We start from the raw sequence: 21,576 nt of genomic DNA, 5'->3' as shown, positions 1-21,576 counted from the left end.
TACAACGCCTCATGGAGGCGGATCCAGTAGCACATTGTCATGGCCGCTGGTGATGATGATCATAACATGCCGACGGACCATTTTTAGCCGGATATTCGTCGTTGAAAGCTGCAAATACTTCAGCGTATGCTCTAAAGGTAATAAAACAATAGAATATTTGATTAAATAGCAGGTAACACGTTTTATGGAGTCAAACTTTTAACACAAACGGTAAAATCCTGTAAAACACTGTTGTAAGGAGATGTATAGAGCAGTAAAACACTGTTGTAAGGAGATGTATAGAGCAGTAAAACACTGTTGTAAGGAGATGTATAGTCAGTAAAACACTGTTGTAAGGAGATGTATAGTCAGTAAAACACTGTTGTAAGGAGAAGTATAGAGCAGTAAAACACTGTTGTAAGGAGATGTATAGACAGGCCTGCACACAACTGGTGCGCCAGTGCGCATGCGTCGTCAAAATGTTTTCTGCGCGGTAGATCAAAGCATGCAAGGCGCATTTGCGCACCAAGAGCTGCGACAGTTATATGTAGAGAATCTGACAGGTATTCAAAAGGAACTCAAATATGATGTTATGTCCTGTAAGTAGACTTAGAAATAAAACTAGTGTTGACTAATCTTTACACGTGACTCTTATTTTGAAGAGGAAGTCAGAGCACAGGAAGTCTGTTTCAGTTGTAAACAAGCTACTATGACACTTTCCCAAAGTTTACGTTGCTCCTGTCATAGTGCTAGTCGCTAAACCACGCGACCATATTTACAATGTGAAAACCATGCATCTGTCACTTGAACAACACTGGAATTAATTTATTTAAACATGGAACCTGCAGCAGTAGGTGAGTAATTAATTGTGTAGGACGTTTCAGAGCTGCTAACAAACCTCCTGCTGCGTAACGACCACACTGTTTGTGACTGTAGTTTAGCATCTTTGTATCTTTTGCATCTGGCTGTGTGGGCAGCATAACATATTGTGGCAGTGTAGAGACGTCCGTCCGTCCGTCGACAGTACCCCCCCCCCCTGTGCGCACCAACTTGCATGTCCAGGTGCTCCTTTGAGAACTAGCCCAAAATAATTATGTGCAGCCCTGTGTATAGAGCAGCTGTGGGAGGATACAGCAGCTGTCTCTCAGTGTACTGACACTTTGGGATTATTTGCCATAATCATATTAAAAAAGATATCCTTTTCGGCCAAATACAACGAGACTTGAGTGTTGAGCAGTGTGTCAGCCGTCCTGTGCTGTGCTGTGCTGTGCTGTAGTACAGGTATTTACCTAGCTGTACGTCCGTAGTGAAGCGTAGCTTGTGAATCATGGAGATCTTGAAGCTCTTGTAGTGATGACTGCTCAACATGTCCTGAACCGACGTGATGTCCACAGGAGGGTCTTCCTCCGAGCTCTCCTCCCCTCTGGAACCTGAACACATTATTATTATTATTATTATTATTATTATTATTGGCCCGGTTTCCCAACAGGATTCTGGGTCGTTCGTAGCTGGCTGCGCAGGTGTGCAGCGCATGCGGAATAAGGCAACCAGAGGGCTGCGTGTAGCAGGTAATGAAAGCCCTCGTTGGCTACACAGTGAGGAGGTTTGGCCCCTTGTTGGCTACACAGTGAGGAGGTTTGGCCCCTCGTTGGCTACACAGTGAGGAGGTTTGGCCCCTTGTTGGCTACACAGTGGGGAGGTTTGACCCCTCGTTGGCTACACAGTGAGGAGGTTTGGCCCCTCGTTGGCTACACAGTGAGGAGGTTTGGCCCCTAGTTGGCTACACAGTGGGGAGGTTTGGCCCCTTGTTGGCTACACAGTGAGGAGGTTTGGCCCCTTGTTGGCTACACAGTGGGGAGGTTTGGCCCCTCGTTGGCTACACAGTGAGGAGGTTTGGCCCCTCGTTGGCTACACAGTGAGGAGGTTTGGCCCCTCGTTGGCTACACAGTGAGGAGGTTTGGCCCCTAGTTGGCTACACAGTGGGGAGGTTTGGCCCCTTGTTGGCTACACAGTGAGGTTTGGCCCCTTGTTGGCTACACAGTGGGGAGGTTTGGCCCCTCGTTGGCTACACAGTGAGGAGGTTTGGCCCCTCGTTGGCTACACAGTGAGGAGGTTTGGCCCCTCGTTGGCTACACAGTGAGGAGGTTTGGCCCCTAGTTGGCTACACAGTGGGGAGGTTTGGCCCCTTGTTGGCTACACAGTGAGGTTTGGCCCCTTGTTGGCTACACAGTGAGGAGGTTTGGCCCCTTGTTGGCTACACAGTGAGGAGGTTTGGCCCCTTGTTGGCTACACAGTGGGGAGGTTTGGCCCCTCGTTGGCTACACAGTGAGGAGGTTTGGCCCCTCGTTGGCTACACAGTGAGGAGGTTTGGCCCCTTGTTGGCTACACAGTGAGGAGGTTTGGCCCCTTGTTGGCTACACAGTGAGGAGGTTTGGCCCCTTGTTGGCTACACAGTGAGGAGGTTTGGCCCCTCGTTGGCTACACAGTGAGGAGGTTTGGCCCCTCGTTGGCTACACAGTGAGGAGGTTTGGCCCCTTGTTGGCTACACAGTGGGGAGGTTTGGCCCCTTGTTGGCTACACAGTGAGGAGGTTTGGCCCCTTGTTGGCTACACAGTGAGGAGGTTTGGCCCCTCGTTGGCTACACAGTGAGGAGGTTTGGCCCCTCGTTGGCTACACAGTGAGGAGGTTTGGCCCCTTGTTGGCTACACAGTGGGGAGGTTTGGCCCCTCGTTGGCTACACAGTGAGGAGGTTTGGCCCCTCGTTGGCTACACAGTGAGGAGGTTTGGCCCCTAGTTGGCTACACAGTGGGGAGGTTTGGCCCCTTGTTGGCTACACAGTGAGGAGGTTTGGCCCCTCGTTGGCTACACAGTGGGGAGGTTTGGCCCCTCGTTGGCTACACAGTGAGGAGGTTTGGCCCCTCGTTGGCTACACAGTGAGGAGGTTTGGCCCCTCGTTGGCTACACAGTGAGGAGGTTTGGCCCCTAGTTGGCTACACAGTGGGGAGGTTTGGCCCCTTGTTGGCTACACAGTGAGGTTTGGCCCCTTGTTGGCTACACAGTGGGGAGGTTTGGCCCCTCGTTGGCTACACAGTGAGGAGGTTTGGCCCCTCGTTGGCTACACAGTGAGGAGGTTTGGCCCCTCGTTGGCTACACAGTGAGGAGGTTTGGCCCCTAGTTGGCTACACAGTGGGGAGGTTTGGCCCCTTGTTGGCTACACAGTGAGGTTTGGCCCCTTGTTGGCTACACAGTGAGGAGGTTTGGCCCCTTGTTGGCTACACAGTGAGGAGGTTTGGCCCCTTGTTGGCTACACAGTGGGGAGGTTTGGCCCCTTGTTGGCTACACAGTGAGGAGGTTTGGCCCCTCGTTGGCTACACAGTGAGGAGGTTTGGCCCCTCGTTGGCTACACAGTGGGGAGGTTTGGCCCCTCGTTGGCTACACAGTGAGGAGGTTTGGCCCCTCGTTGGCTACACAGTGAGGTGGTTTGGCCCCTTGTTGGCTACACAGTGAGGAGGTTTGGCCCCTTGTTGGCTACACAGTGAGGAGGTTTGGCCCCTTGTTGGCTACACAGTGAGGAGGTTTGGCCCCTTGTTGGCTACACAGTGAGGAGGTTTGGCCCCTTGTTGGCTACACAGTGAGGAGGTTTGGCCCCTCGTTGGCTACACAGTGAGGAGGTTTGGCCCCTTGTTGGCTACACAGTGGGGAGGTTTGGCCCCTTGTTGGCTACACAGTGAGGAGGTTTGGCCCCTTGTTGGCTACACAGTGAGGAGGTTTGGCCCCTCGTTGGCTACACAGTGAGGAGGTTTGGCCCCTTGTTGGCTACACAGTGGGGAGGTTTGGCCCCTTGTTGGCTACACAGTGAGGAGGTTTGGCCCCTCGTTGGCTACACAGTGGGGAGGTTTGGCCCCTCGTTGGCTACACAGTGAGGTTTGGCCCCTCGTTGGCTACACAGTGGGGAGGTTTGGCCCCTCGTTGGCTACACAGTGAGGAGGTTTGGCCCCTTGTTGGCTACACAGTGAGGAGGTTTGGCCCCTCGTTGGCTACACAGTGGGGAGGTTTGGCCCCTTGTTGGCTACACAGTGGGGAGGTTTGGCCCCTTGTTGGCTACACAGTGAGGAGGTTTGGCCCCTTGTTGGCTACACAGTGAGGAGGTTTGGCCCCTTGTTGGCTACACAGTGAGGAGGTTTGGCCCCTCGTTGGCTACACAGTGAGGAGGTTTGGCCCCTCGTTGGCTACACAGTGAGGAGGTTTGGCCCCTCGTTGGCTACACAGTGGGGAGGTTTGGCCCCTTGTTGGCTACACAGTGAGGAGGTTTGGCCCCTTGTTGGCTACACAGTGAGCAGGTTTGGCCCCTCGTTGGCTACACAGTGGGGAGGTTTGGCCCCTTGTTGGCTACACAGTGAGGAGGTTTGGCCCCTTGTTGGCTACACAGTGAGGAGGTTTGGCCCCTCGTTGGCTACACAGTGAGGAGGTTTGGCCCCTTGTTGGCTACACAGTGAGGAGGTTTGGCCCCTCGTTGGCTACACAGTGAGGAGGTTTGGCCCCTTGTTGGCTACACAGTGAGGAGGTTTGGCCCCTCGTTGGCTACACAGTGAGGTTTGGCCCCTCGTTGGCTACACAGTGAGGAGGTTTGGCCCCTTGTTGGCTACACAGTGAGGAGGTTTGGCCCCTTGTTGGCTACACAGTGAGGTTTGGCCCCTCGTTGGCTACACAGTGAGGAGGTTTGGCCCCTTGTTGGCTACACAGTGAGGAGGTTTGGCCCCTTGTTGGCTACACAGTTAGGAGGTTTGGCCCCTCGTTGGCTACACAGTGAGGAGGTTTGGCCCCTTGTTGGCTACACAGTGAGGAGGTTTGGCCCCTCGTTGGCTACACAGTGGGGAGGTTTGGCCCCTTGTTGGCTACACAGTGAGGTTTGGCCCCTCGTTGGCTACACAGTGAGGAGGTTTGGCCCCTTGTTGGCTACACAGTGGGGAGGTTTGGCCCCTCGTTGGCTACACAGTGGGGAGGTTTGGCCCCTCGTTGGCTACACAGTGAGGAGGTTTGGCCCCTTGTTGGCTACACAGTGAGGAGGTTTGGCCCCTCGTTGGCTACACAGTGAGGAGGTTTGGCCCCTCGTTGGCTACACAGTGAGGAGGTTTGGCCCCTTGTTGGCTACACAGTGAGGAGGTTTGGCCCCTTGTTGGCTACACAGTGGGAGGTTTGGCCCCTTGTTGGCTACACAGTGGGGAGGTTTGGCCCCTTGTTGGCTACACAGTGGGGAGGTTTGGCCCCTCGTTGGCTACACAGTGAGGAGGTTTGGCCCCTTGTTGGCTACACAGTGAGGAGGTTTGGCCCCTTGTTGGCTACACAGTGGGGAGGTTTGGCCCCTTGTTGGCTACACAGTGAGGAGGTTTGGCCCCTCGTTGGCTACACAGTGAGGAGGTTTGGCCCCTTGTTGGCTACACAGTGGGGAGGTTTGGCCCCTCGTTGGCTACACAGTGAGGAGGTTTGGCCCCTTGTTGGCTACACAGTGAGGAGGTTTTGGCGTTACTTTAGACAACCCTAACCCTAACCCAGATAATGTATTTCTGACTAATCAGGAGGAACTCACTGTTTTCTCGGACCAATCAGAACTCACTGTTCTCTCCGACCAATCAGAACTCACTGTTCTCTCTGACCAATCAGAACTCACTGTTTTCTCGGACCAGGCAGAACTCCAGCGTGGATTGGCTCTCCAGGGAACAGTCGAGGTCGACGCCCACGTTGGGCTCCGTCTGACGCTCCAGGCGATACTTTGGACCTATCACAACACAGGGCAGGCAGAGTCAATGTATCAGCCTATCACAACACAGATAGATTAGCTATATAATCGTCTATTGAATAGTCTTCAGAAGCATTCCATTCCTAGCAGCGCGGTAACCGGGATTTAGCATTGAGCCGCTAACATCGTCGCATTGTTCAATCCAGCTCAATCTGAGCCAGAGAAATAACCACGGTCAGCTCTCGTAGATTCAGAACCACGGACAGCTCTCGTAGATTCAGAACCATGGACAGCTCTCGTAGATTCAGAACCACGGACAGCTCTCGTAGATTCAGAACCATGGACAGCTCTCGTAGATTCAGAACCACGGACAGCTCTCGTAGATTCAGAAGCATGGACAGCTCTCGTAGATTCAGAAGCATGGACAGTTCTCGTAGATTCAGAACCACGGACAGCTCTCGTAGATTCAGAACCACGGACAGCTCTCGTAGATTCAGAACCACGGACAGCTCTCGTAGATTCAGAACCATGGACAGCTCTCGTAGATTCAGAACCATGGACAGCTCTCGTAGATTCAGAACCACGGACAGCTCTCGTAGATTCAGAACCATGGACAGCTCTCGTAGATTCAGAACCTTGGACAGCTCTCGTAGATTCAGAACCATGGACAGCTCTCGTAGATTCAGAACCATGGACAGCTCTCGTAGATTCAGAAGCATGGACAGCTCTCGTAGATTCAGAAGCATGGACAGTTCTCGTAGATTCAGAACCACGGACAGCTCTCGTAGATTCAGAACCACGGACAGCTCTCGTAGATTCAGAACCACGGACAGCTCTCGTAGATTCAGAACCATGGACAGCTCTCGTAGATTCAGAACCTTGGACAGCTCTTGTAGATTCAGAACCATGGACAGCTCTCGTAGATTCAGAACCATGGACAGCTCTCGTAGATTCAGAACCATGGACAGCTCTCGTAGATTCAGAAGCATGGACAGCTCTCGTAGATTCAGAAGCATGGACAGTTCTCGTAGATTCAGAACCATGGACAGCTCTCGTAGATTCAGAACCATGGACAGCTCTCGTAGATTCAGAACCACGGACAGCTCTCGTAGATTCAGAACCATGGACAGCTCTCGTAGATTCAGAGTTATGAGGCTTTGAACATCCTACTTTGACTGGAGGTGAAAGGGGCTGTGTGCAAAGATCATGGTGCTGGAGGGTGACAGAGGCGTTGCCTTGGGTTCTTAGCTTACGCATGTTTCTTGATAAATGCATTTTATATACGTGATGTATTCCCATACTTTTGTTCTTGCCTAATGTAAATCGCTCTGGATTAAGAGCGTCTGCTAAATGCCTAAATTGTACGTAGCTGGCAGATAACGTCCCATAGCTGGGGGGTACGAATATATAAGTGGCTGGCAGAAAAGGAATTATTGAGGTAAATATTAGCGAGACAATTATGAATTAATACAACACATTAACAGCCTATAACAATACAGGGAGTGATCAGAACACAATTGTTTTATGGACTACAGATTCGACCAGGAAGTGGTTTTATGGACTACAGATTCGACCAAGAAGTGGTTTTATGGACTACAGATTGTGGTTCTATACTATCTGTAGTCTTACAGATAGTGGGTTTTATGGACTACATTTACCAGAGCCCTTCTGGGAGCCTTTCCTCTTCTTCAGAGCTTTCTGGAGGATGTCCTTCATGGTGACCTTCAGGCTGTCCACCGGGATGAGAGAGAAGCCATGGGCCGCGTTACTGGGAGAGAGACATAGACAACGCATTACTGAGAGCGAGAGAGAGAGAGAGAGAGAGAGAGAGAGAGAGAGAGAGAGAGAGAGAGAGAGACATAGACAACACATTACTGAGAGAGAGAGAGAGAGCGAGAGAGAGAGAGAGAGAGAGAGACATAGACAACACATTACTGAGAGAGAGAGAGAGAGAGAGAGAGAGAGAGAGAGAGAGAGAGAGAGAGAGAGAGAGAGAGACATAGACAACACATTACTGAGAGAGAGCGAGAGAGAGAGACATAGACAACACATTACTGAGAGAGAGAGAGAGAGAGAGAGAGAGCGAGAGAGAGAGAGAGAGACATAGACAACACATTACTGATAGAGAGCGAGAGAGAGAGAGAGAGACATAGACAACACATTACTGAGAGAGAGAGAGAGAGAGAGAGAGAGAGAGAGAGAGAGAGAGAGAGAGAGAGCGACAGAGAGCCAGAGAGAGACATAGACAACACATTACTGAGAGAGAGAGAGAGAGAGAGAGAGAGAGAGAGAGAGAGAGAGAGAGAGAGAGAGAGAGGGTTTTATGAGCCAATGAAAATTCTTCTTCTGCCCCTAATGCATACATGCAGCGTCATATGCTTATTTCACTTTACAAGTTTACAGTATGGTAGAGGGTCATGCCAAATGGCACTGAATCCAGTCTTACTCTAATTGGCCAAAGGGGGGCGCTATAGCATTTGTTTTAATGAAACCTTTGAACAGGCATAAATCATGCCTCGTTTGGCCAAAAGTCATGGCACTTGTTTCCACATGTTCCTTGACTCATGGGGAACACATCTGTCACTTTGACCAGTAAACTCCGCCCTCAGAGCAGATTGTGGGCACATCTCAATGCCTATATTCAGATCTACCTATCTACCTACCTATATTCACATCTCAATGCCTATATTCAGATCTACCTATCTACCTACCTATATTCACATCTCAATGCCTATATTCAGATCTACCTATCTACCTACCTATATTCACATCTCAATGCCTATATTCAGATCTACCTATCTACCTACCTATATTCACATCTCAATGCCTATATTCAGATCTACCTACCTATATTCACATCTCAATGCCTATATTCAGATCTACCTATCTACCTACCTATATTCACATCTCAATGCCTATATTCAGATCTACCTATCTACCTACCTATATTCACATCTCAATGCCTATATTCAGATCTACCTATCTACCTACCTATATTCACATCTCAATGCCTATATTCAGATCTACCTATCTACCTACCTATATTCACATCTCAATGCCTATATTCAGATCTACCTATCTACCTACCTATATTCACATCTCAATGCCTATATTCAGATCTACCTATCTACCTACCTATATTCACATCTCAATGCCTATATTCAGATCTACCTATCTACCTACCTATATTCACATCTCAATGCCTATATTCAGATCTACCTATCTACCTACCTATATTCACATCTCAATGCCTATATTCAGATCTACCTATCTACCTACCTATATTCACATCTCAATGCCTATATTCAGATCTACCTATCTACCTACCTATATTCAGATCTACCTATCTACCTACCTATATTCAGATCTACCTATCTACCTACCTATATTCAGATCTACCTATCTACCTACCTATATTCAGATCTACCTATCTACCTACCTATATTCACATCTCAATGCCTATATTCAGATCTACCTATCTACCTACCTATATTCACATCTCAATGCCTATATTCAGATCTACCTATCTACCTACCTATATTCACATCTCAATGCCTATATTCAGATCTACCTATCTACCTACCTATATTCACATCTCAATGCCTATATTCAGATCTACCTATCTACCTACCTATATTCACATCTCAATGCCTATATTCAGATCTACCTATCTACCTACCTATATTCAGATCTACCTATCTACCTACCTATATTCAGATCTACCTATCTACCTACCTATATTCAGATCTACCTATCTACCTACCTATATTCAGATCTACCTATCTACCTACCTATATTCAGATCTACCTATCTACCTACCTATATTCAGATCTACCTATCTACCTACCTATATTCAGATCTACCTATCTACCTACCTATATTCACATCTCAATGCCTATATTCAGATCTACCTATCTACCTACCTATATTCACATCTCAATGCCTATATTCAGATCTACCTATCTACCTACCTATATTCACATCTCAATGCCTATATTCAGATCTACCTATCTACCTACCTATATTCACATCTCAATGCCTATATTCAGATCTACCTATCTACCTACCTATATTCACATCTCAATGCCTATATTCAGATCTACCTATCTACCTACCTATATTCACATCTCAATGCCTATATTCAGATCTACCTATCTACCTACCTATATTCACATCTCAATGCCTATATTCAGATCTACCTATCTACCTACCTATATTCAGATCTACCTATCTACCTACCTATATTCAGATCTACCTATCTACCTACCTATATTCACATCTCAATGCCTATATTCAGATCTACCTATCTACCTACCTATATTCACATCTCAATGCCTATATTCAGATCTACCTATCTACCTACCTATATTCACATCTCAATGCCTATATTCAGATCTACCTATCTACCTACCTATATTCAGATCTACCTATCTACCTACCTATATTCAGATCTACCTATCTACCTACCTATATTCACATCTCAATGCCTATATTCAGATCTACCTATCTACCTACCTATATTCACATCTCAATGCCTATATTCAGATCTACCTATCTACCTACCTATATTCACATCTCAATGCCTATATTCAGATCTACCTATCTACCTACCTATATTCACATCTCAATGCCTATATTCAGATCTACCTATCTACCTACCTATATTCACATCTCAATGCCTATATTCAGATCTACCTATCTACCTACCTATATTCACATCTCAATGCCTATATTCAGATCTACCTATCTACCTACCTATATTCACATCTCGATGCCTATATTCAGATCTACCTATCTACCTACCTATATTCACATCTCGATGCCTATATTCAGATCTACCTATCTACCTACCTATATTCACATCTCGATGCCTATATTCAGATCTACCTATCTACCTACCTATATTCACATCTCGATGCCTATATTCAGATCTACCTATCTACCTACCTATATTCACATCTCGATGCCTATATTCAGATCTACCTATCTACCTACCTATATTCACATCTCGATGCCTATATTCAGATCTACCTATCTACCTACCTATATTCACATCTCAATGCCTATATTCAGATCTACCTATCTACCTACCTATATTCACATCTCAATGCCTATATTCAGATCTACCTATCTACCTACCTATATTCACATCTCAATGCCTATATTCAGATCTACCTATCTACCTACCTATATTCACATCTCGATGCCTATATTCAGATCTACCTATCTACCTACCTATATTCACATCTCGATGCCTATATTCAGATCTACCTATCTACCTACCTATATTCACATCTCGATGCCTATATTCAGATCTACCTATCTACCTACCTATATTCACATCTCGATGCCTATATTCAGATCTACCTATCTACCTACCTATATTCACATCTCAATGCCTATATTCAGATCTACCTATCTACCTACCTATATTCACATCTCAATGCCTATATTCAGATCTACCTATCTACCTACCTATATTCACATCTCAATGCCTATATTCAGATCTACCTATCTACCTACCTATATTCACATCTCGATGCCTATATTCAGATCTACCTATCTACCTACCTATATTCACATCTCGATGCCTATATTCAGATCTACCTATCTACCTACCTATATTCACATCTCGATGCCTATATTCAGATCTACCTATCTACCTACCTATATTCACATCTCGATGCCTATATTCAGATCTACCTATCTACCTACCTATATTCACATCTCGATGCCTATATTCAGATCTACCTATCTACCTACCTATATTCACATCTCAATGCCTATATTCAGATCTACCTATCTACCTACCTATATTCACATCTCAATGCCTATATTCAGATCTACCTATCTACCTACCTATATTCACATCTCAATGCCTATATTCAGATCTACCTATCTACCTACCTATATTCACATCTCAATGCCTATATTCAGATCTACCTATCTACCTACCTATATTCACATCTCAATGCCTATATTCAGATCTACCTATCTACCTACCTATATTCACATCTCAATGCCTATATTCAGATCTACCTATCTACCTACCTATATTCACATCTCAATGCCTATATTCAGATCTACCTATCTACCTACCTATATTCACATCTCAATGCCTATATTCAGATCTACCTATCTACCTACCTATATTCACATCTCAATGCCTATATTCAGATCTACCTATCTACCTACCTATATTCACATCTCGATGCCTATATTCAGATCTACCTATCTACCTACCTATATTCACATCTCAATGCCTATATTCAGATCTACCTATCTACCTACCTATATTCACATCTCAATGCCTATATTCAGATCTACCTATCTACCTACCTATATTCACATCTCAATGCCTATATTCAGATCTACCTATCTACCTACCTATATTCACATCTCAATGCCTATATTCAGGCCAGGTGCTAGATGTCAGGCATCAAGGCAACCTGATTTTTTGCCGGGATTTTGGAGCAATTTGCGTGAAATGTTCTACACATAATCTATAGAACCATAGATAGACAGACTAGGACATAATCTATGGACCATTACCTGAAAAATGGTTACAAATAATAATATAGCTGCAAGCAGCGATAACAGGCACTTTGAACAGGCATTACTAATGCCTCGTCTGTCTGTCTGTCTGTCTGTCTGTCTGTCTGTCTGTCTGTCTGTCTGTCTGTCTGTCTGTTCGTCTGTCCGTCTGTATGTTTGGGTACGAACAGCTGAAATACCGCTGGGTGACCTAAAGTGGCACTGTTGAGCAGCCTAAAATGGCTCATTGCTTGGTCCCGTGTTATCGCTGCTTGCAGCTATATGTAATAATAATATGTACTTAATACAAAATAATACATCCTAACCAACAATAGTAGTAGTAATAGCAGTACTAGTATTAGTAATACTTACATCCTAACCAACAGTAGTATCAGTAGCAGTAGTAGTAGTACTAGTAGTAATACTTACATCCTAACCAACAGTAGTATCAGTATCAGTAGTAGTAGTAGTAGTACTAGTAGTAATACTTACATCCTAACCAACAGTAGTATCAGTAGCAGTAGTAGTAGTAGTAGTACTAGTAGTAATACTTACATCCTAACCAACAGTAGTAGTAGTAGTAGTAGTAGTACTAGTAGTAATACTTACATCCTAACCAACAGTAGTATCAGTAGCAGTAGTAGTAGTAGTAGTACTAGTAGTAATACTTACATCCTAACCAACAGTAGTAGTAGTAGTAGTAGTACTAGTAGTAATACTTACATCCTAACCAACAGTAGTAGCAGTAGCAGTAGTAGTAGTAGTAGTACTAGTAGTAATACTTCCATCCTAACCAACAGTAGTAGTAGTAGTAGTAGTACTAGTAGTAATACTTACATCCTAACCAACAGTAGTAGCAGTAGCAGTAGTAGTAGTAGTAGTAGTACTAGTAGTAATACTTACATCCTAACCAACAGTAGTAGTAGTAGTAGTAGTAGTACTAGTAGTAATACTTACATCCTAACCAACAGTAGTAGCAGTAGCAGTAGTAGTAGTAGTACTAGTAGTAATACTTACATCCTAACCAACAGTAGTAGTAGTAGTAGTAGTAGTACTAGTAGTAATACTTACATCCTAACCAACAGTAGTATCAGTAGCAGTAGTAGTAGTAGTAGTACTAGTAGTAATACTTACATCCTAACCAACAGTAGTATCAGTAGCAGTAGTAGTAGTAGTAGTAGTACTAGTAGTAATACTTACATCCTAACGAACAGACTCTGTTTAGACAGTAATCCAGGAGAACAGTACTTCTCCACCAGAGCCAGCGTGCTGAAGCCAAACTTATGGATGGGTTCGTTGGAGTCGAGCGGAGGGAAGTCTGTGTCAACCTCACCGTCATCCTCGGCGATGTGGAGGCAGTACGACGACACGTTCTCACTGTACAAGTACATCAATACATTAAAACATTTCATTCAATCATAAATAATCATAAAATGTCACATGTTGTTTGGTTTGCAGATGAAACACAATCTCTGGATATGTTGGAGCTGGATAACAGATAACCGAGAGAATCTTACAATCTTACAAGCTTATGGAGTACCCGGTATTGATAAGCTTTGGGCTTATCCAGTACCCGGTATCGATAAGCTTTGGGCTTATCCAGTACCCGGTATCGATAAGCTTTGGGCTTATAGAGTACCCGGTATCGATAAGCTTTGGGCTTATCCAGTACCCGGTATCGATAAGCTTTGGGCTTATCCAGTACCCGGTATCGATAAGCTTTGGGCTTATCCAGTACCCGGTATCAATAAGCTTTGGGCTTATCCAGTACCCGGTATCAATAAGCTTTGGGCTTATCCAGTACCCGGTATCGATAAGCTTTGGGCTTATCCAGTACTCGGTATCGATAAGCTTTGGGCTTATCCAGTACCCGGTATCGATAAGCTTTGGGCTTATCCAGTACCCGGTATCGAAAAGCTTTGGGCTTATCGAGTACCCGGTATCGATAAGCTTTGGGCTTATAGAGTACCCGGTATCGATAAGCTTTGGGCTTATAGAGTACCCGGTATCGATAAGCTTTGGGCTTATCCAGTACCCGGTATCGATAAGCTTTGGGCTTATCCAGTACCCGGTATCGATAAGCTTTGGGCTTATCCAGTACCCGGTATCGATAAGCTTTAGACTTATCCAGTACCCGGTATCGATAAGCTTTGGGCTTATCCAGTACCCGGTATCGATAAGCTTTGGGCTTATAGAGTACCCGGTATCGATAAGCTTTGGGCTTATCCAGTACCCGGTATCGATAAGCTTTGGGCTTATCCAGTACCCGGTATCGATAAGCTTTGGGCTTATCCAGTACCCGGTATCGATAAGCTTTGGGCTTATCCAGTACCCGGTATCGATAAGCTTTGGGCTTATCCAGTACCCGGTATCAATAAGCTTTGGGCTTATCCAGTACCCGGTATCGATAAGCTTTGGGCTTATCCAGTACTCGGTATCGATAAGCTTTGGGCTTATCCAGTACCCGGTATCGATAAGCTTTGGGCTTATCCAGTACCCGGTATCGATAAGCTTTGGGCTTATCGAGTACCCGGTATCGATAAGCTTTGGGCTTATCGAGTACCCGGTATCGATAAGCTTTGGGCTTATGGAGTACCCGGTATCAATAAGCTTTGGGCTTATAGAGTACCCGGTATCGATAAGCTTTGGGCTTATAGAGTACCCGGTATCGATAAGCTTTGGGCTTATCCAGTACCCGGTATCGATAAGCTTTGGGCTTATCCAGTACCCGGTATCGATAAGCTTTGGGCTTATCGAGTACCCGGTATCGATAAGCTTTGGGCTTATGGAGTACCCGGTATCGATAAGCTTTGGGCTTATCCAGTACCCGGTATCGATAAGCTTTGGGCTTATCCAGTACCCGGTATCGATAAGCTTTGGGCTTATCGAGTACCCGGTATCGATAAGCTTTGGGCTTATAGAGTACCCGGTATCGATAAGCTTTGGGCTTATCCAGTACCCGGTATCGATAAGCTTTGGGCTTATCCAGTACCCGGTATCAATAAGCTTTGGGCTTATGGAGTACCCGGTATCGATAAGCTTTGGGCTTATGGAGTACCCGGTATCGATAAGCTTTGGGCTTATGGAGTACCCGGTATCGATAAGCTTTGGGCTTATGGAGTACCCGGTATCAATAAGCTTTGGGCTTATGGAGTACCCGGTATAAATAAGCTTTGGGTTTATGGAGTACCCGGTATCAATAAGCTTTAGGCTTATCGAGTACCCGGTATCAATAAGCTTTGGGCTTATGGAGTACCCGGTATCAATAAGCTTTGGGCTTATAGAGTACCCGGTATCAATAAGCTTTGGGCTTATAGAGTACCCGGTATCAATAAGCTTTGGGCTTATGGAGTACCCGGTATCAATAAGCTTTGGGCTTATGGAGTACCCGGTATCAATAAGCTTTGGGCTTATGGAGTACCCGGTATCGGGTGGAGGGGGTTGGGGTGGGGTGGGGTGGGGGCAGCTTGGGGTGATGACGAATAGTGTGGGCGTGTCTCTGGCGTCAACTTGAACTTCAGTGTCTCCAGAAGAGAGCTGGAACAAACCCTTCCGCAAAACCGTGACGAGAGAGAGATGCAACGAGAGAGAGAGAGAGTATAAAGTGTTTGGGGTGAGTAGTGTTAAGGTGAGTAGCCTTAGAGAGAGAGTATAAAGTGTTTGGGGTGAGTAGTGTTAAGGTGAGTAGCCTTAGAGAGAGAGTATAAAGTGTTTGGGGTGAGTAGTGTTAAGGTGAGTAGCCTTAGAGAGAGAGTATAAAGTGTTTGGGGTGAGTAGTGTTAAGGTGAGTAGCCTTAGAGAGAGAGTATAAAGTGTTTGGGGTGAGTAGTGTTAAGGTGAGTAGCCTTAGAGAGAGAGTATAAAGTGTTTGGGGTGAGTAGTGTTAAGGTGAGTAGCCTTAGAGAGAGAGTATAAAGTGTTTGGGGTGAGTAGTGTTAAGGTGAGTAGCCTTAGAGAGAGAGTATAAAGTGTTTGGGGTGAGTAGTGTTAAGGTGAGTAGCCTTAGAGAGAGAGTATAAAGTGTTTGGGGTGAGTAGTGTTAAGGTGAGTAGCCTTAGAGAGAGAGTATAAAGTGTTTGGGGTGAGTAGTGTTAAGGTGAGTAGCCTTAGAGAGAGAGTATAAAGTGTTTGGGGTGAGTAGTGTTAAGGTGAGTAGCCTTAGAGAGAGAGTATAAAGTGTTTGGGGTGAGTAGTGTTAAGGTGAGTAGCCTTAGAGAGAGAGTATAAAGTGTTTGGGGTGAGTAGTGTTAAGGTGAGTAGCCTTAGAGAGAGAGTATAAAGTGTGTGGGGTGAGTAGTGTTAAGGTGAGTAGCCTTAGAGAGAGAGTATAAAGTGTTTGGGGTGAGTAGTGTTAAGGTGAGTAGCCTTAGAGAGAGAGTATAAAGTGTTTGGGGTGAGTAGTGTTAAGGTGAGTAGCCTTAGAGAGAGAGTATAAAGTGTTTGGGGTGAGTAGTGTTAAGGTGAGTAGCCTTAGAGAGAGAGTATAAAGTGTGTGGGGTGAGTAGTGTTAAGGTGAGTAGCCTTAGAGAGAGAGTATAAAGTGTTTGGGGTGAGTAGTGTTAAGGTGAGTAGCCTTAGAGAGAGAGTATAAAGTGTTTGGGGTGAGTAGTGTTAAGGTCCCACAGTGAGGGCAGTTTGTGGCGTCTCCCACAGTGAGGGCAGTGTGTGGCGTCTCCCACCCTGAGGGCAGTGTGTGGCGTCTCCCACCCTGAGGGCAGTGTGTGGCGTCTCCCACAGTGAGGGCAGTGTGTGGCGTCTCCCACCCTGAGGGCAGTGTGTGGCGTCTCCCACCCTGAGGGCAGTGTGTGGCGTCTCCCACCCTGAGGGCAGTGTGTGGCGTCTCCCACAGTGAGGGCAGTGTGTGGCGTCTCCCACAGTGAGGGCAGTGTGTGGCGTCTCCCACAGTGAGGGCAGTGTGTGGCGTCTCCCACCCTGAGGGCAGTGTGTGGCGTCTCCCACCCTGAGGGCAGTGTGTGGCGTCTCCCACAGTGAGGGCAGTGTGTGGCGTCTCCCACAGTGAGGGCAGTGTGTGGCGTCTCCCACAGTGAGGGCAGTGTGTGGCGTCTCCCACCCTGAGGGCAGTGTGTGGCGTCTCCCACAGTGAGGGCAGTGTGTGGCGTCTCCCACCCTGAGGGCAGTGTGTGGCGTCTCCCACAGTGAGGGCAGTGTGTGGCGTCTCCCACAGTGAGGGCAGTGTGTGGCGTCTCCCACAGTGAGGGCAGTGTGTGGCGTCTCCCACAGTGAGGGCAGTGTGTGGCGTCTCCCACAGTGAGGGCAGTGTGTGGCGTCTCCCACCCTGAGGGCAGTGTGTGGCGTCTCCCACAGTGAGGGCAGTGTGTGGCGTCTCCCACCCTGAGGGCAGTGTGTGGCGTCTCCCACCCTGAGGGCAGTGTGTGGCGTCTCCCACCCTGAGGGCAGTGTGTGGCGTCTCCCACAGTGAGGGCAGTGTGTGGCGTCTCCCACAGTGAGGGCAGTGTGTGGCGTCTCCCACAGTGAGGGCAGTGTGTGGCGTCTCCCACCCTGAGGGCAGTGTGTGGCGTCTCCCACAGTGAGGGCAGTGTGTGGCGTCTCCCACCCTGAGGGCAGTGTGTGGCGTCTCCCACAGTGAGGGCAGTGCAGGCATTCAGTAAAGTGTAACTTTGTCTCTCTCATTAGCGTTGATGTTTTTATTAGTATTTCCGGGATGTGTATGATTAACCCATTTTGACCTGAGATCAGATTCTAAAAATCTCTGTTTGAAAATGACAGTTTTCTGAAAAAGCTATGTTTCTATGTCAGTCGTTCTTCGATTTTTCAAAAAATTGCAGACCTACAAGCAGGACTCTGAGCGGTGTGCACCCCTCAAAATAACACCGTGAGGAAATCATTACCAGTGGAACTTCAAACGAGGCTATGTGAGGAAAATGAGGAGAATGGCTGAAGAACCCACCACACCGTCTAAGAAAAAAACAAACGTGTGCCGACTCTGTGGAAATAACTTTGACAGTCCGTTAGAATGGTATACTCCAGCAACCAGTGGTTTCTGCTTCTGGTCGACACAATAACAGTGCTGCACTGGGGGGGGGGGGGGGGGGGGGGGTGCGTAAATCTGAGCCGCGGCCCTCCCATCTTGGCCAGAAATGTCTAGCGTTAGCTCAGGCTAGCCTCACACTAAATCAACTTCCGAGAAGGCGTTCAGGTGGTCAGGGAGAGAGTCTGTATTCATGTGTGGTTTAACACCTGTCCCTACTTGTATTGTTAACCTTGTGATACATTGCTCGTAATAAAGTCTGTTTTATATTTTGCATTTTCCAATAAAGATTGTATATTTTAATAATGAGTCTGTGGTCAGTCTAGTGTGTATCTGTAGCCTTATAGGTCACCCTAACCCAGTCCGTGGTCAGTCTAGTGTGTATCTGTAGCCTTATAGGTCACCCTAACCCAGTCTGGTCAGTCTAGTGTGTATCTGTAGCCTTATAGGTCACCCTAACCCATTCTGTGGTCAGTCTAGTGTGTATCTGTAGCCTCTGGTTACATGTATAATAGGTCACCCTAACCCAGTCTAGTGTGTATCTGTAGCCTTATAGGTCACCCTAACCCAGTCTGTTGGTCAGACTAGTGTGTATCTGTAGCCTTATAGGTCACCCTAACCCATTCTGTGGTCAGTCTAGTGTGTATCTGTAGCCTTATAGGTCACCCTAACCCAGTCTGGTCAGTCTAGTGTGTATCTGTAGCCTTATAGGTCACCCTAACCCAGTGTGTGGTCAGTCTAGTGTGTATCTGTAGCCTTATAGGTCACCCTAACCCAGTCTAGTGTGTATCTGTAGCCTTATAGGTCACCCTAACCCATTGCTCTGGAATTAGCTGTTCTTTGTTTAACCCATTTAGGCTTGACGTCTACAAATTCCTTCTGAATCCTGACAGTTTTCTGAAAAAAACATGTTTCTATATCAGTGGTTCTCACAGGGTTAAAAACCCATGTTTCTATATCAGTGGTTCTCACAGGGTTAAACCTCATGTTTCTATATCAGTGGTTCTCACAGGGTTAAAACATCATGTTTCTATATCAGTGGTTCTCACAGGGTTAAAACACCATGTTTCTATATCAGTGGTTCTCACAGGGTTAAAACATGTTTCTATATCAGTGGTTCTCACAGGGTTAAAACATCATGTTTCTATATCAGTGGTTCTCACAGGGCAGTGATGTAAATAGGGTGCGTTTTGCGTCCCAAAACGCACTTTATAGTTTTGGGACGCTAACTCCGCTCAACCTCTGCATCAACGGGATGCACTGCTGTACTCAGTCAGCATACACAGTAATAATAATCCACGTGGGGAAAAAAAGAAATCGTGGGGGGAAAAATGCGGTAAAACAATAATCTACGGACACGATCATTTTGCATGCCCACATCCGACCTCATCCTATGTTATAAAACATAAAATCCACGTAGGAATCGTTCTTGTAGAACCACTAGTCTGTAACAACATTGTCAACACAGCGCGATGTGCGCCGCCATGTTGGCTCTGACTGAGCGCAGCCTCTAAGACTAGAGCCGTTTAGAGACGGAGAGTGACGACAATGGAGTGATCAGTGACGCATGCAGCCCCACGAATAAGCAGTGAATGGAGATGTCGCAACTCTCTCAACTAAACGGCGCTGCCTCCGACAGAAATATTTAGGGGAACATGTTTTAGCGTGACAAGCAGACCCGATTCAATGGGAAACACACATTGTGTAACACACGCGGATATTTTGACTAAGTATAATAATTGCAACTGCAAACAACTTTTGGTTGGTTTAAGCTATGTTAAATCCACTGTTGCCCACTATTAGTATGTCTTACTGAGTTGTGCTTGCTAATACTACTAGCCTACATTAAAAATTACTGTATAGGCCTATTTGATATGTTTATATATTTTTGTTTTATAAAATAAAATAAAAAATGTTTTATTATTATTCTTTTTGAGTGGTGCAACCACTCCCTTACGGAGCTATGTGTGTGGGCGGGTGGCTGGGTGTCTGGGTGTCTGGGTATGAGCACGAAAACAGCATGGTTGTTTTTCACCATCTGTGCGCAACCTAATGCACACACAAACACGCACGCACGTATTAACTGTATGCTTTCGGGGGTGCCAGTACATTACAGTACAGTAGAGGGGCCGCTACACACGGTAACTCTGTCATTCTCAACCGTTTCGGACGCGACGCGGCACGCCAGAACAGGCCCGGCCCCCTGGGCGTGTTCCTGGGGGTCTGGAACACCCCCCCCCCCCGCGAACCCCCACACGGAGTTGCATCCCCTCACTTCACACAGGTGTGATTTTTTTTGGGACTCATTAGACTTTTTTGGGACTCATTAGAATGACCACCTGTGCATCCCGGGACTCATTACATTGAAAACCTATTTACATCACTGCAGGGTTAAACCCTGATGTTTCTATATCAGTGGTTTTCACAGGGTTAAAAACCCATGTTTCTATATCAGTGGTTCTCACAGGGTTAAACCCATGTTTCTATATCAGTGGTTCTCACAGGGTTAAACCCATGTTTCTATATCAGTGGTTCTCACAGGGTTAAAACCTCATGTTTCTATATCAGTGGTTCTCACAGGGTTAAAACCTCATGTTTCTATATCAGTGGTTCTCACAGGGTTAAACCCTATGTTTCTATATCAGTGGTTCTCACAGGGTTAAACCCATGTTTCTATATCAGTGGTTCTCACAGGGTTAAACCCTCATGTTTCTATATCAGTGGTTCTCAAACATTTTCATGTCAAGGACCTCCAAGATTATCTGTAATTGGCTCTGACCCCCATCTGAAAATACGGAGTTCCAGCGACCCCCCCAGGAGCAAAGATTTGAGTTAAAAACGTTCGCTCAAAGATTTGCGCCACATTTTGACGATTTTTCAAAAATACCAGATCTACAAGCTCGTAGCGCGGCACCGAGTGCCACGCTACGAGCTTGTAGATCTGCTATTTTTCAATAGCTAAAGTATTACATAATGCTTAAAACACCAAAAGGGGTTCCCGCCCAGAATGGGTTAACATTTGTTCTAGGTGAAGGAAGCAGGAAACGAAATAATGATGGGCATCTGAGAACAATGATACATTATTATAACTATATCTGAGAACAATGATACATTATTATAAACTAGACCTGTACGTGCCCGTCGGCCACTGGCCTACTTGAGAACGATGCAACTTGGGAACCTAATAATACCTGTTGTTAACTTGTCACAGCACCTGTTTTAACTGTCTGTCTGTGTCCCACATGGAGATCTCTGTATCTGTCTGTCTGTGTCCCACATGGAGATCTCTGTATCTGTCTGTCTGTGTCCCACATGG

The 21,576-nt window shown here is 46.3% G+C and overlaps 1 protein-coding gene across 3 annotated transcripts in view; it reads right to left on the bottom strand.

Annotated features, from left to right (window-relative positions):
- Positions 1-21,576, bottom strand: part of mapkap1 (MAPK associated protein 1) — a 74,243-nt gene that overhangs the window by 9,057 nt on the left and 43,610 nt on the right. For 2 of the 3 annotated variants that reach the window (XM_079523773.1, XM_079523775.1), the window contains 4 exons: positions 13,451-13,627; positions 7,375-7,484; positions 5,648-5,755; positions 1,269-1,409 (listed from right to left, as the gene is read on the bottom strand). In XM_079523773.1, the coding sequence (XP_079379899.1) occupies positions 1,269-1,409; positions 5,648-5,755; positions 7,375-7,484; positions 13,451-13,627 (536 nt within the window). The remainder of the gene's footprint in view (positions 1-1,268; positions 1,410-5,647; positions 5,756-7,374; positions 7,485-13,450; positions 13,628-21,576) is intronic. The other variant, XM_079523774.1, reaches the window with a different exon arrangement.

Source organism: Electrona antarctica (genome assembly GCF_951216825.1).
Source record: "Electrona antarctica genome assembly, chromosome: 16".
Classification (NCBI taxonomy): Eukaryota; Metazoa; Chordata; class Actinopteri; order Myctophiformes; family Myctophidae; genus Electrona; species Electrona antarctica.
The sequence above is the reverse complement of the archived record's forward strand: the minus strand, read 5'-3'. Positions and strand labels throughout refer to the sequence as shown.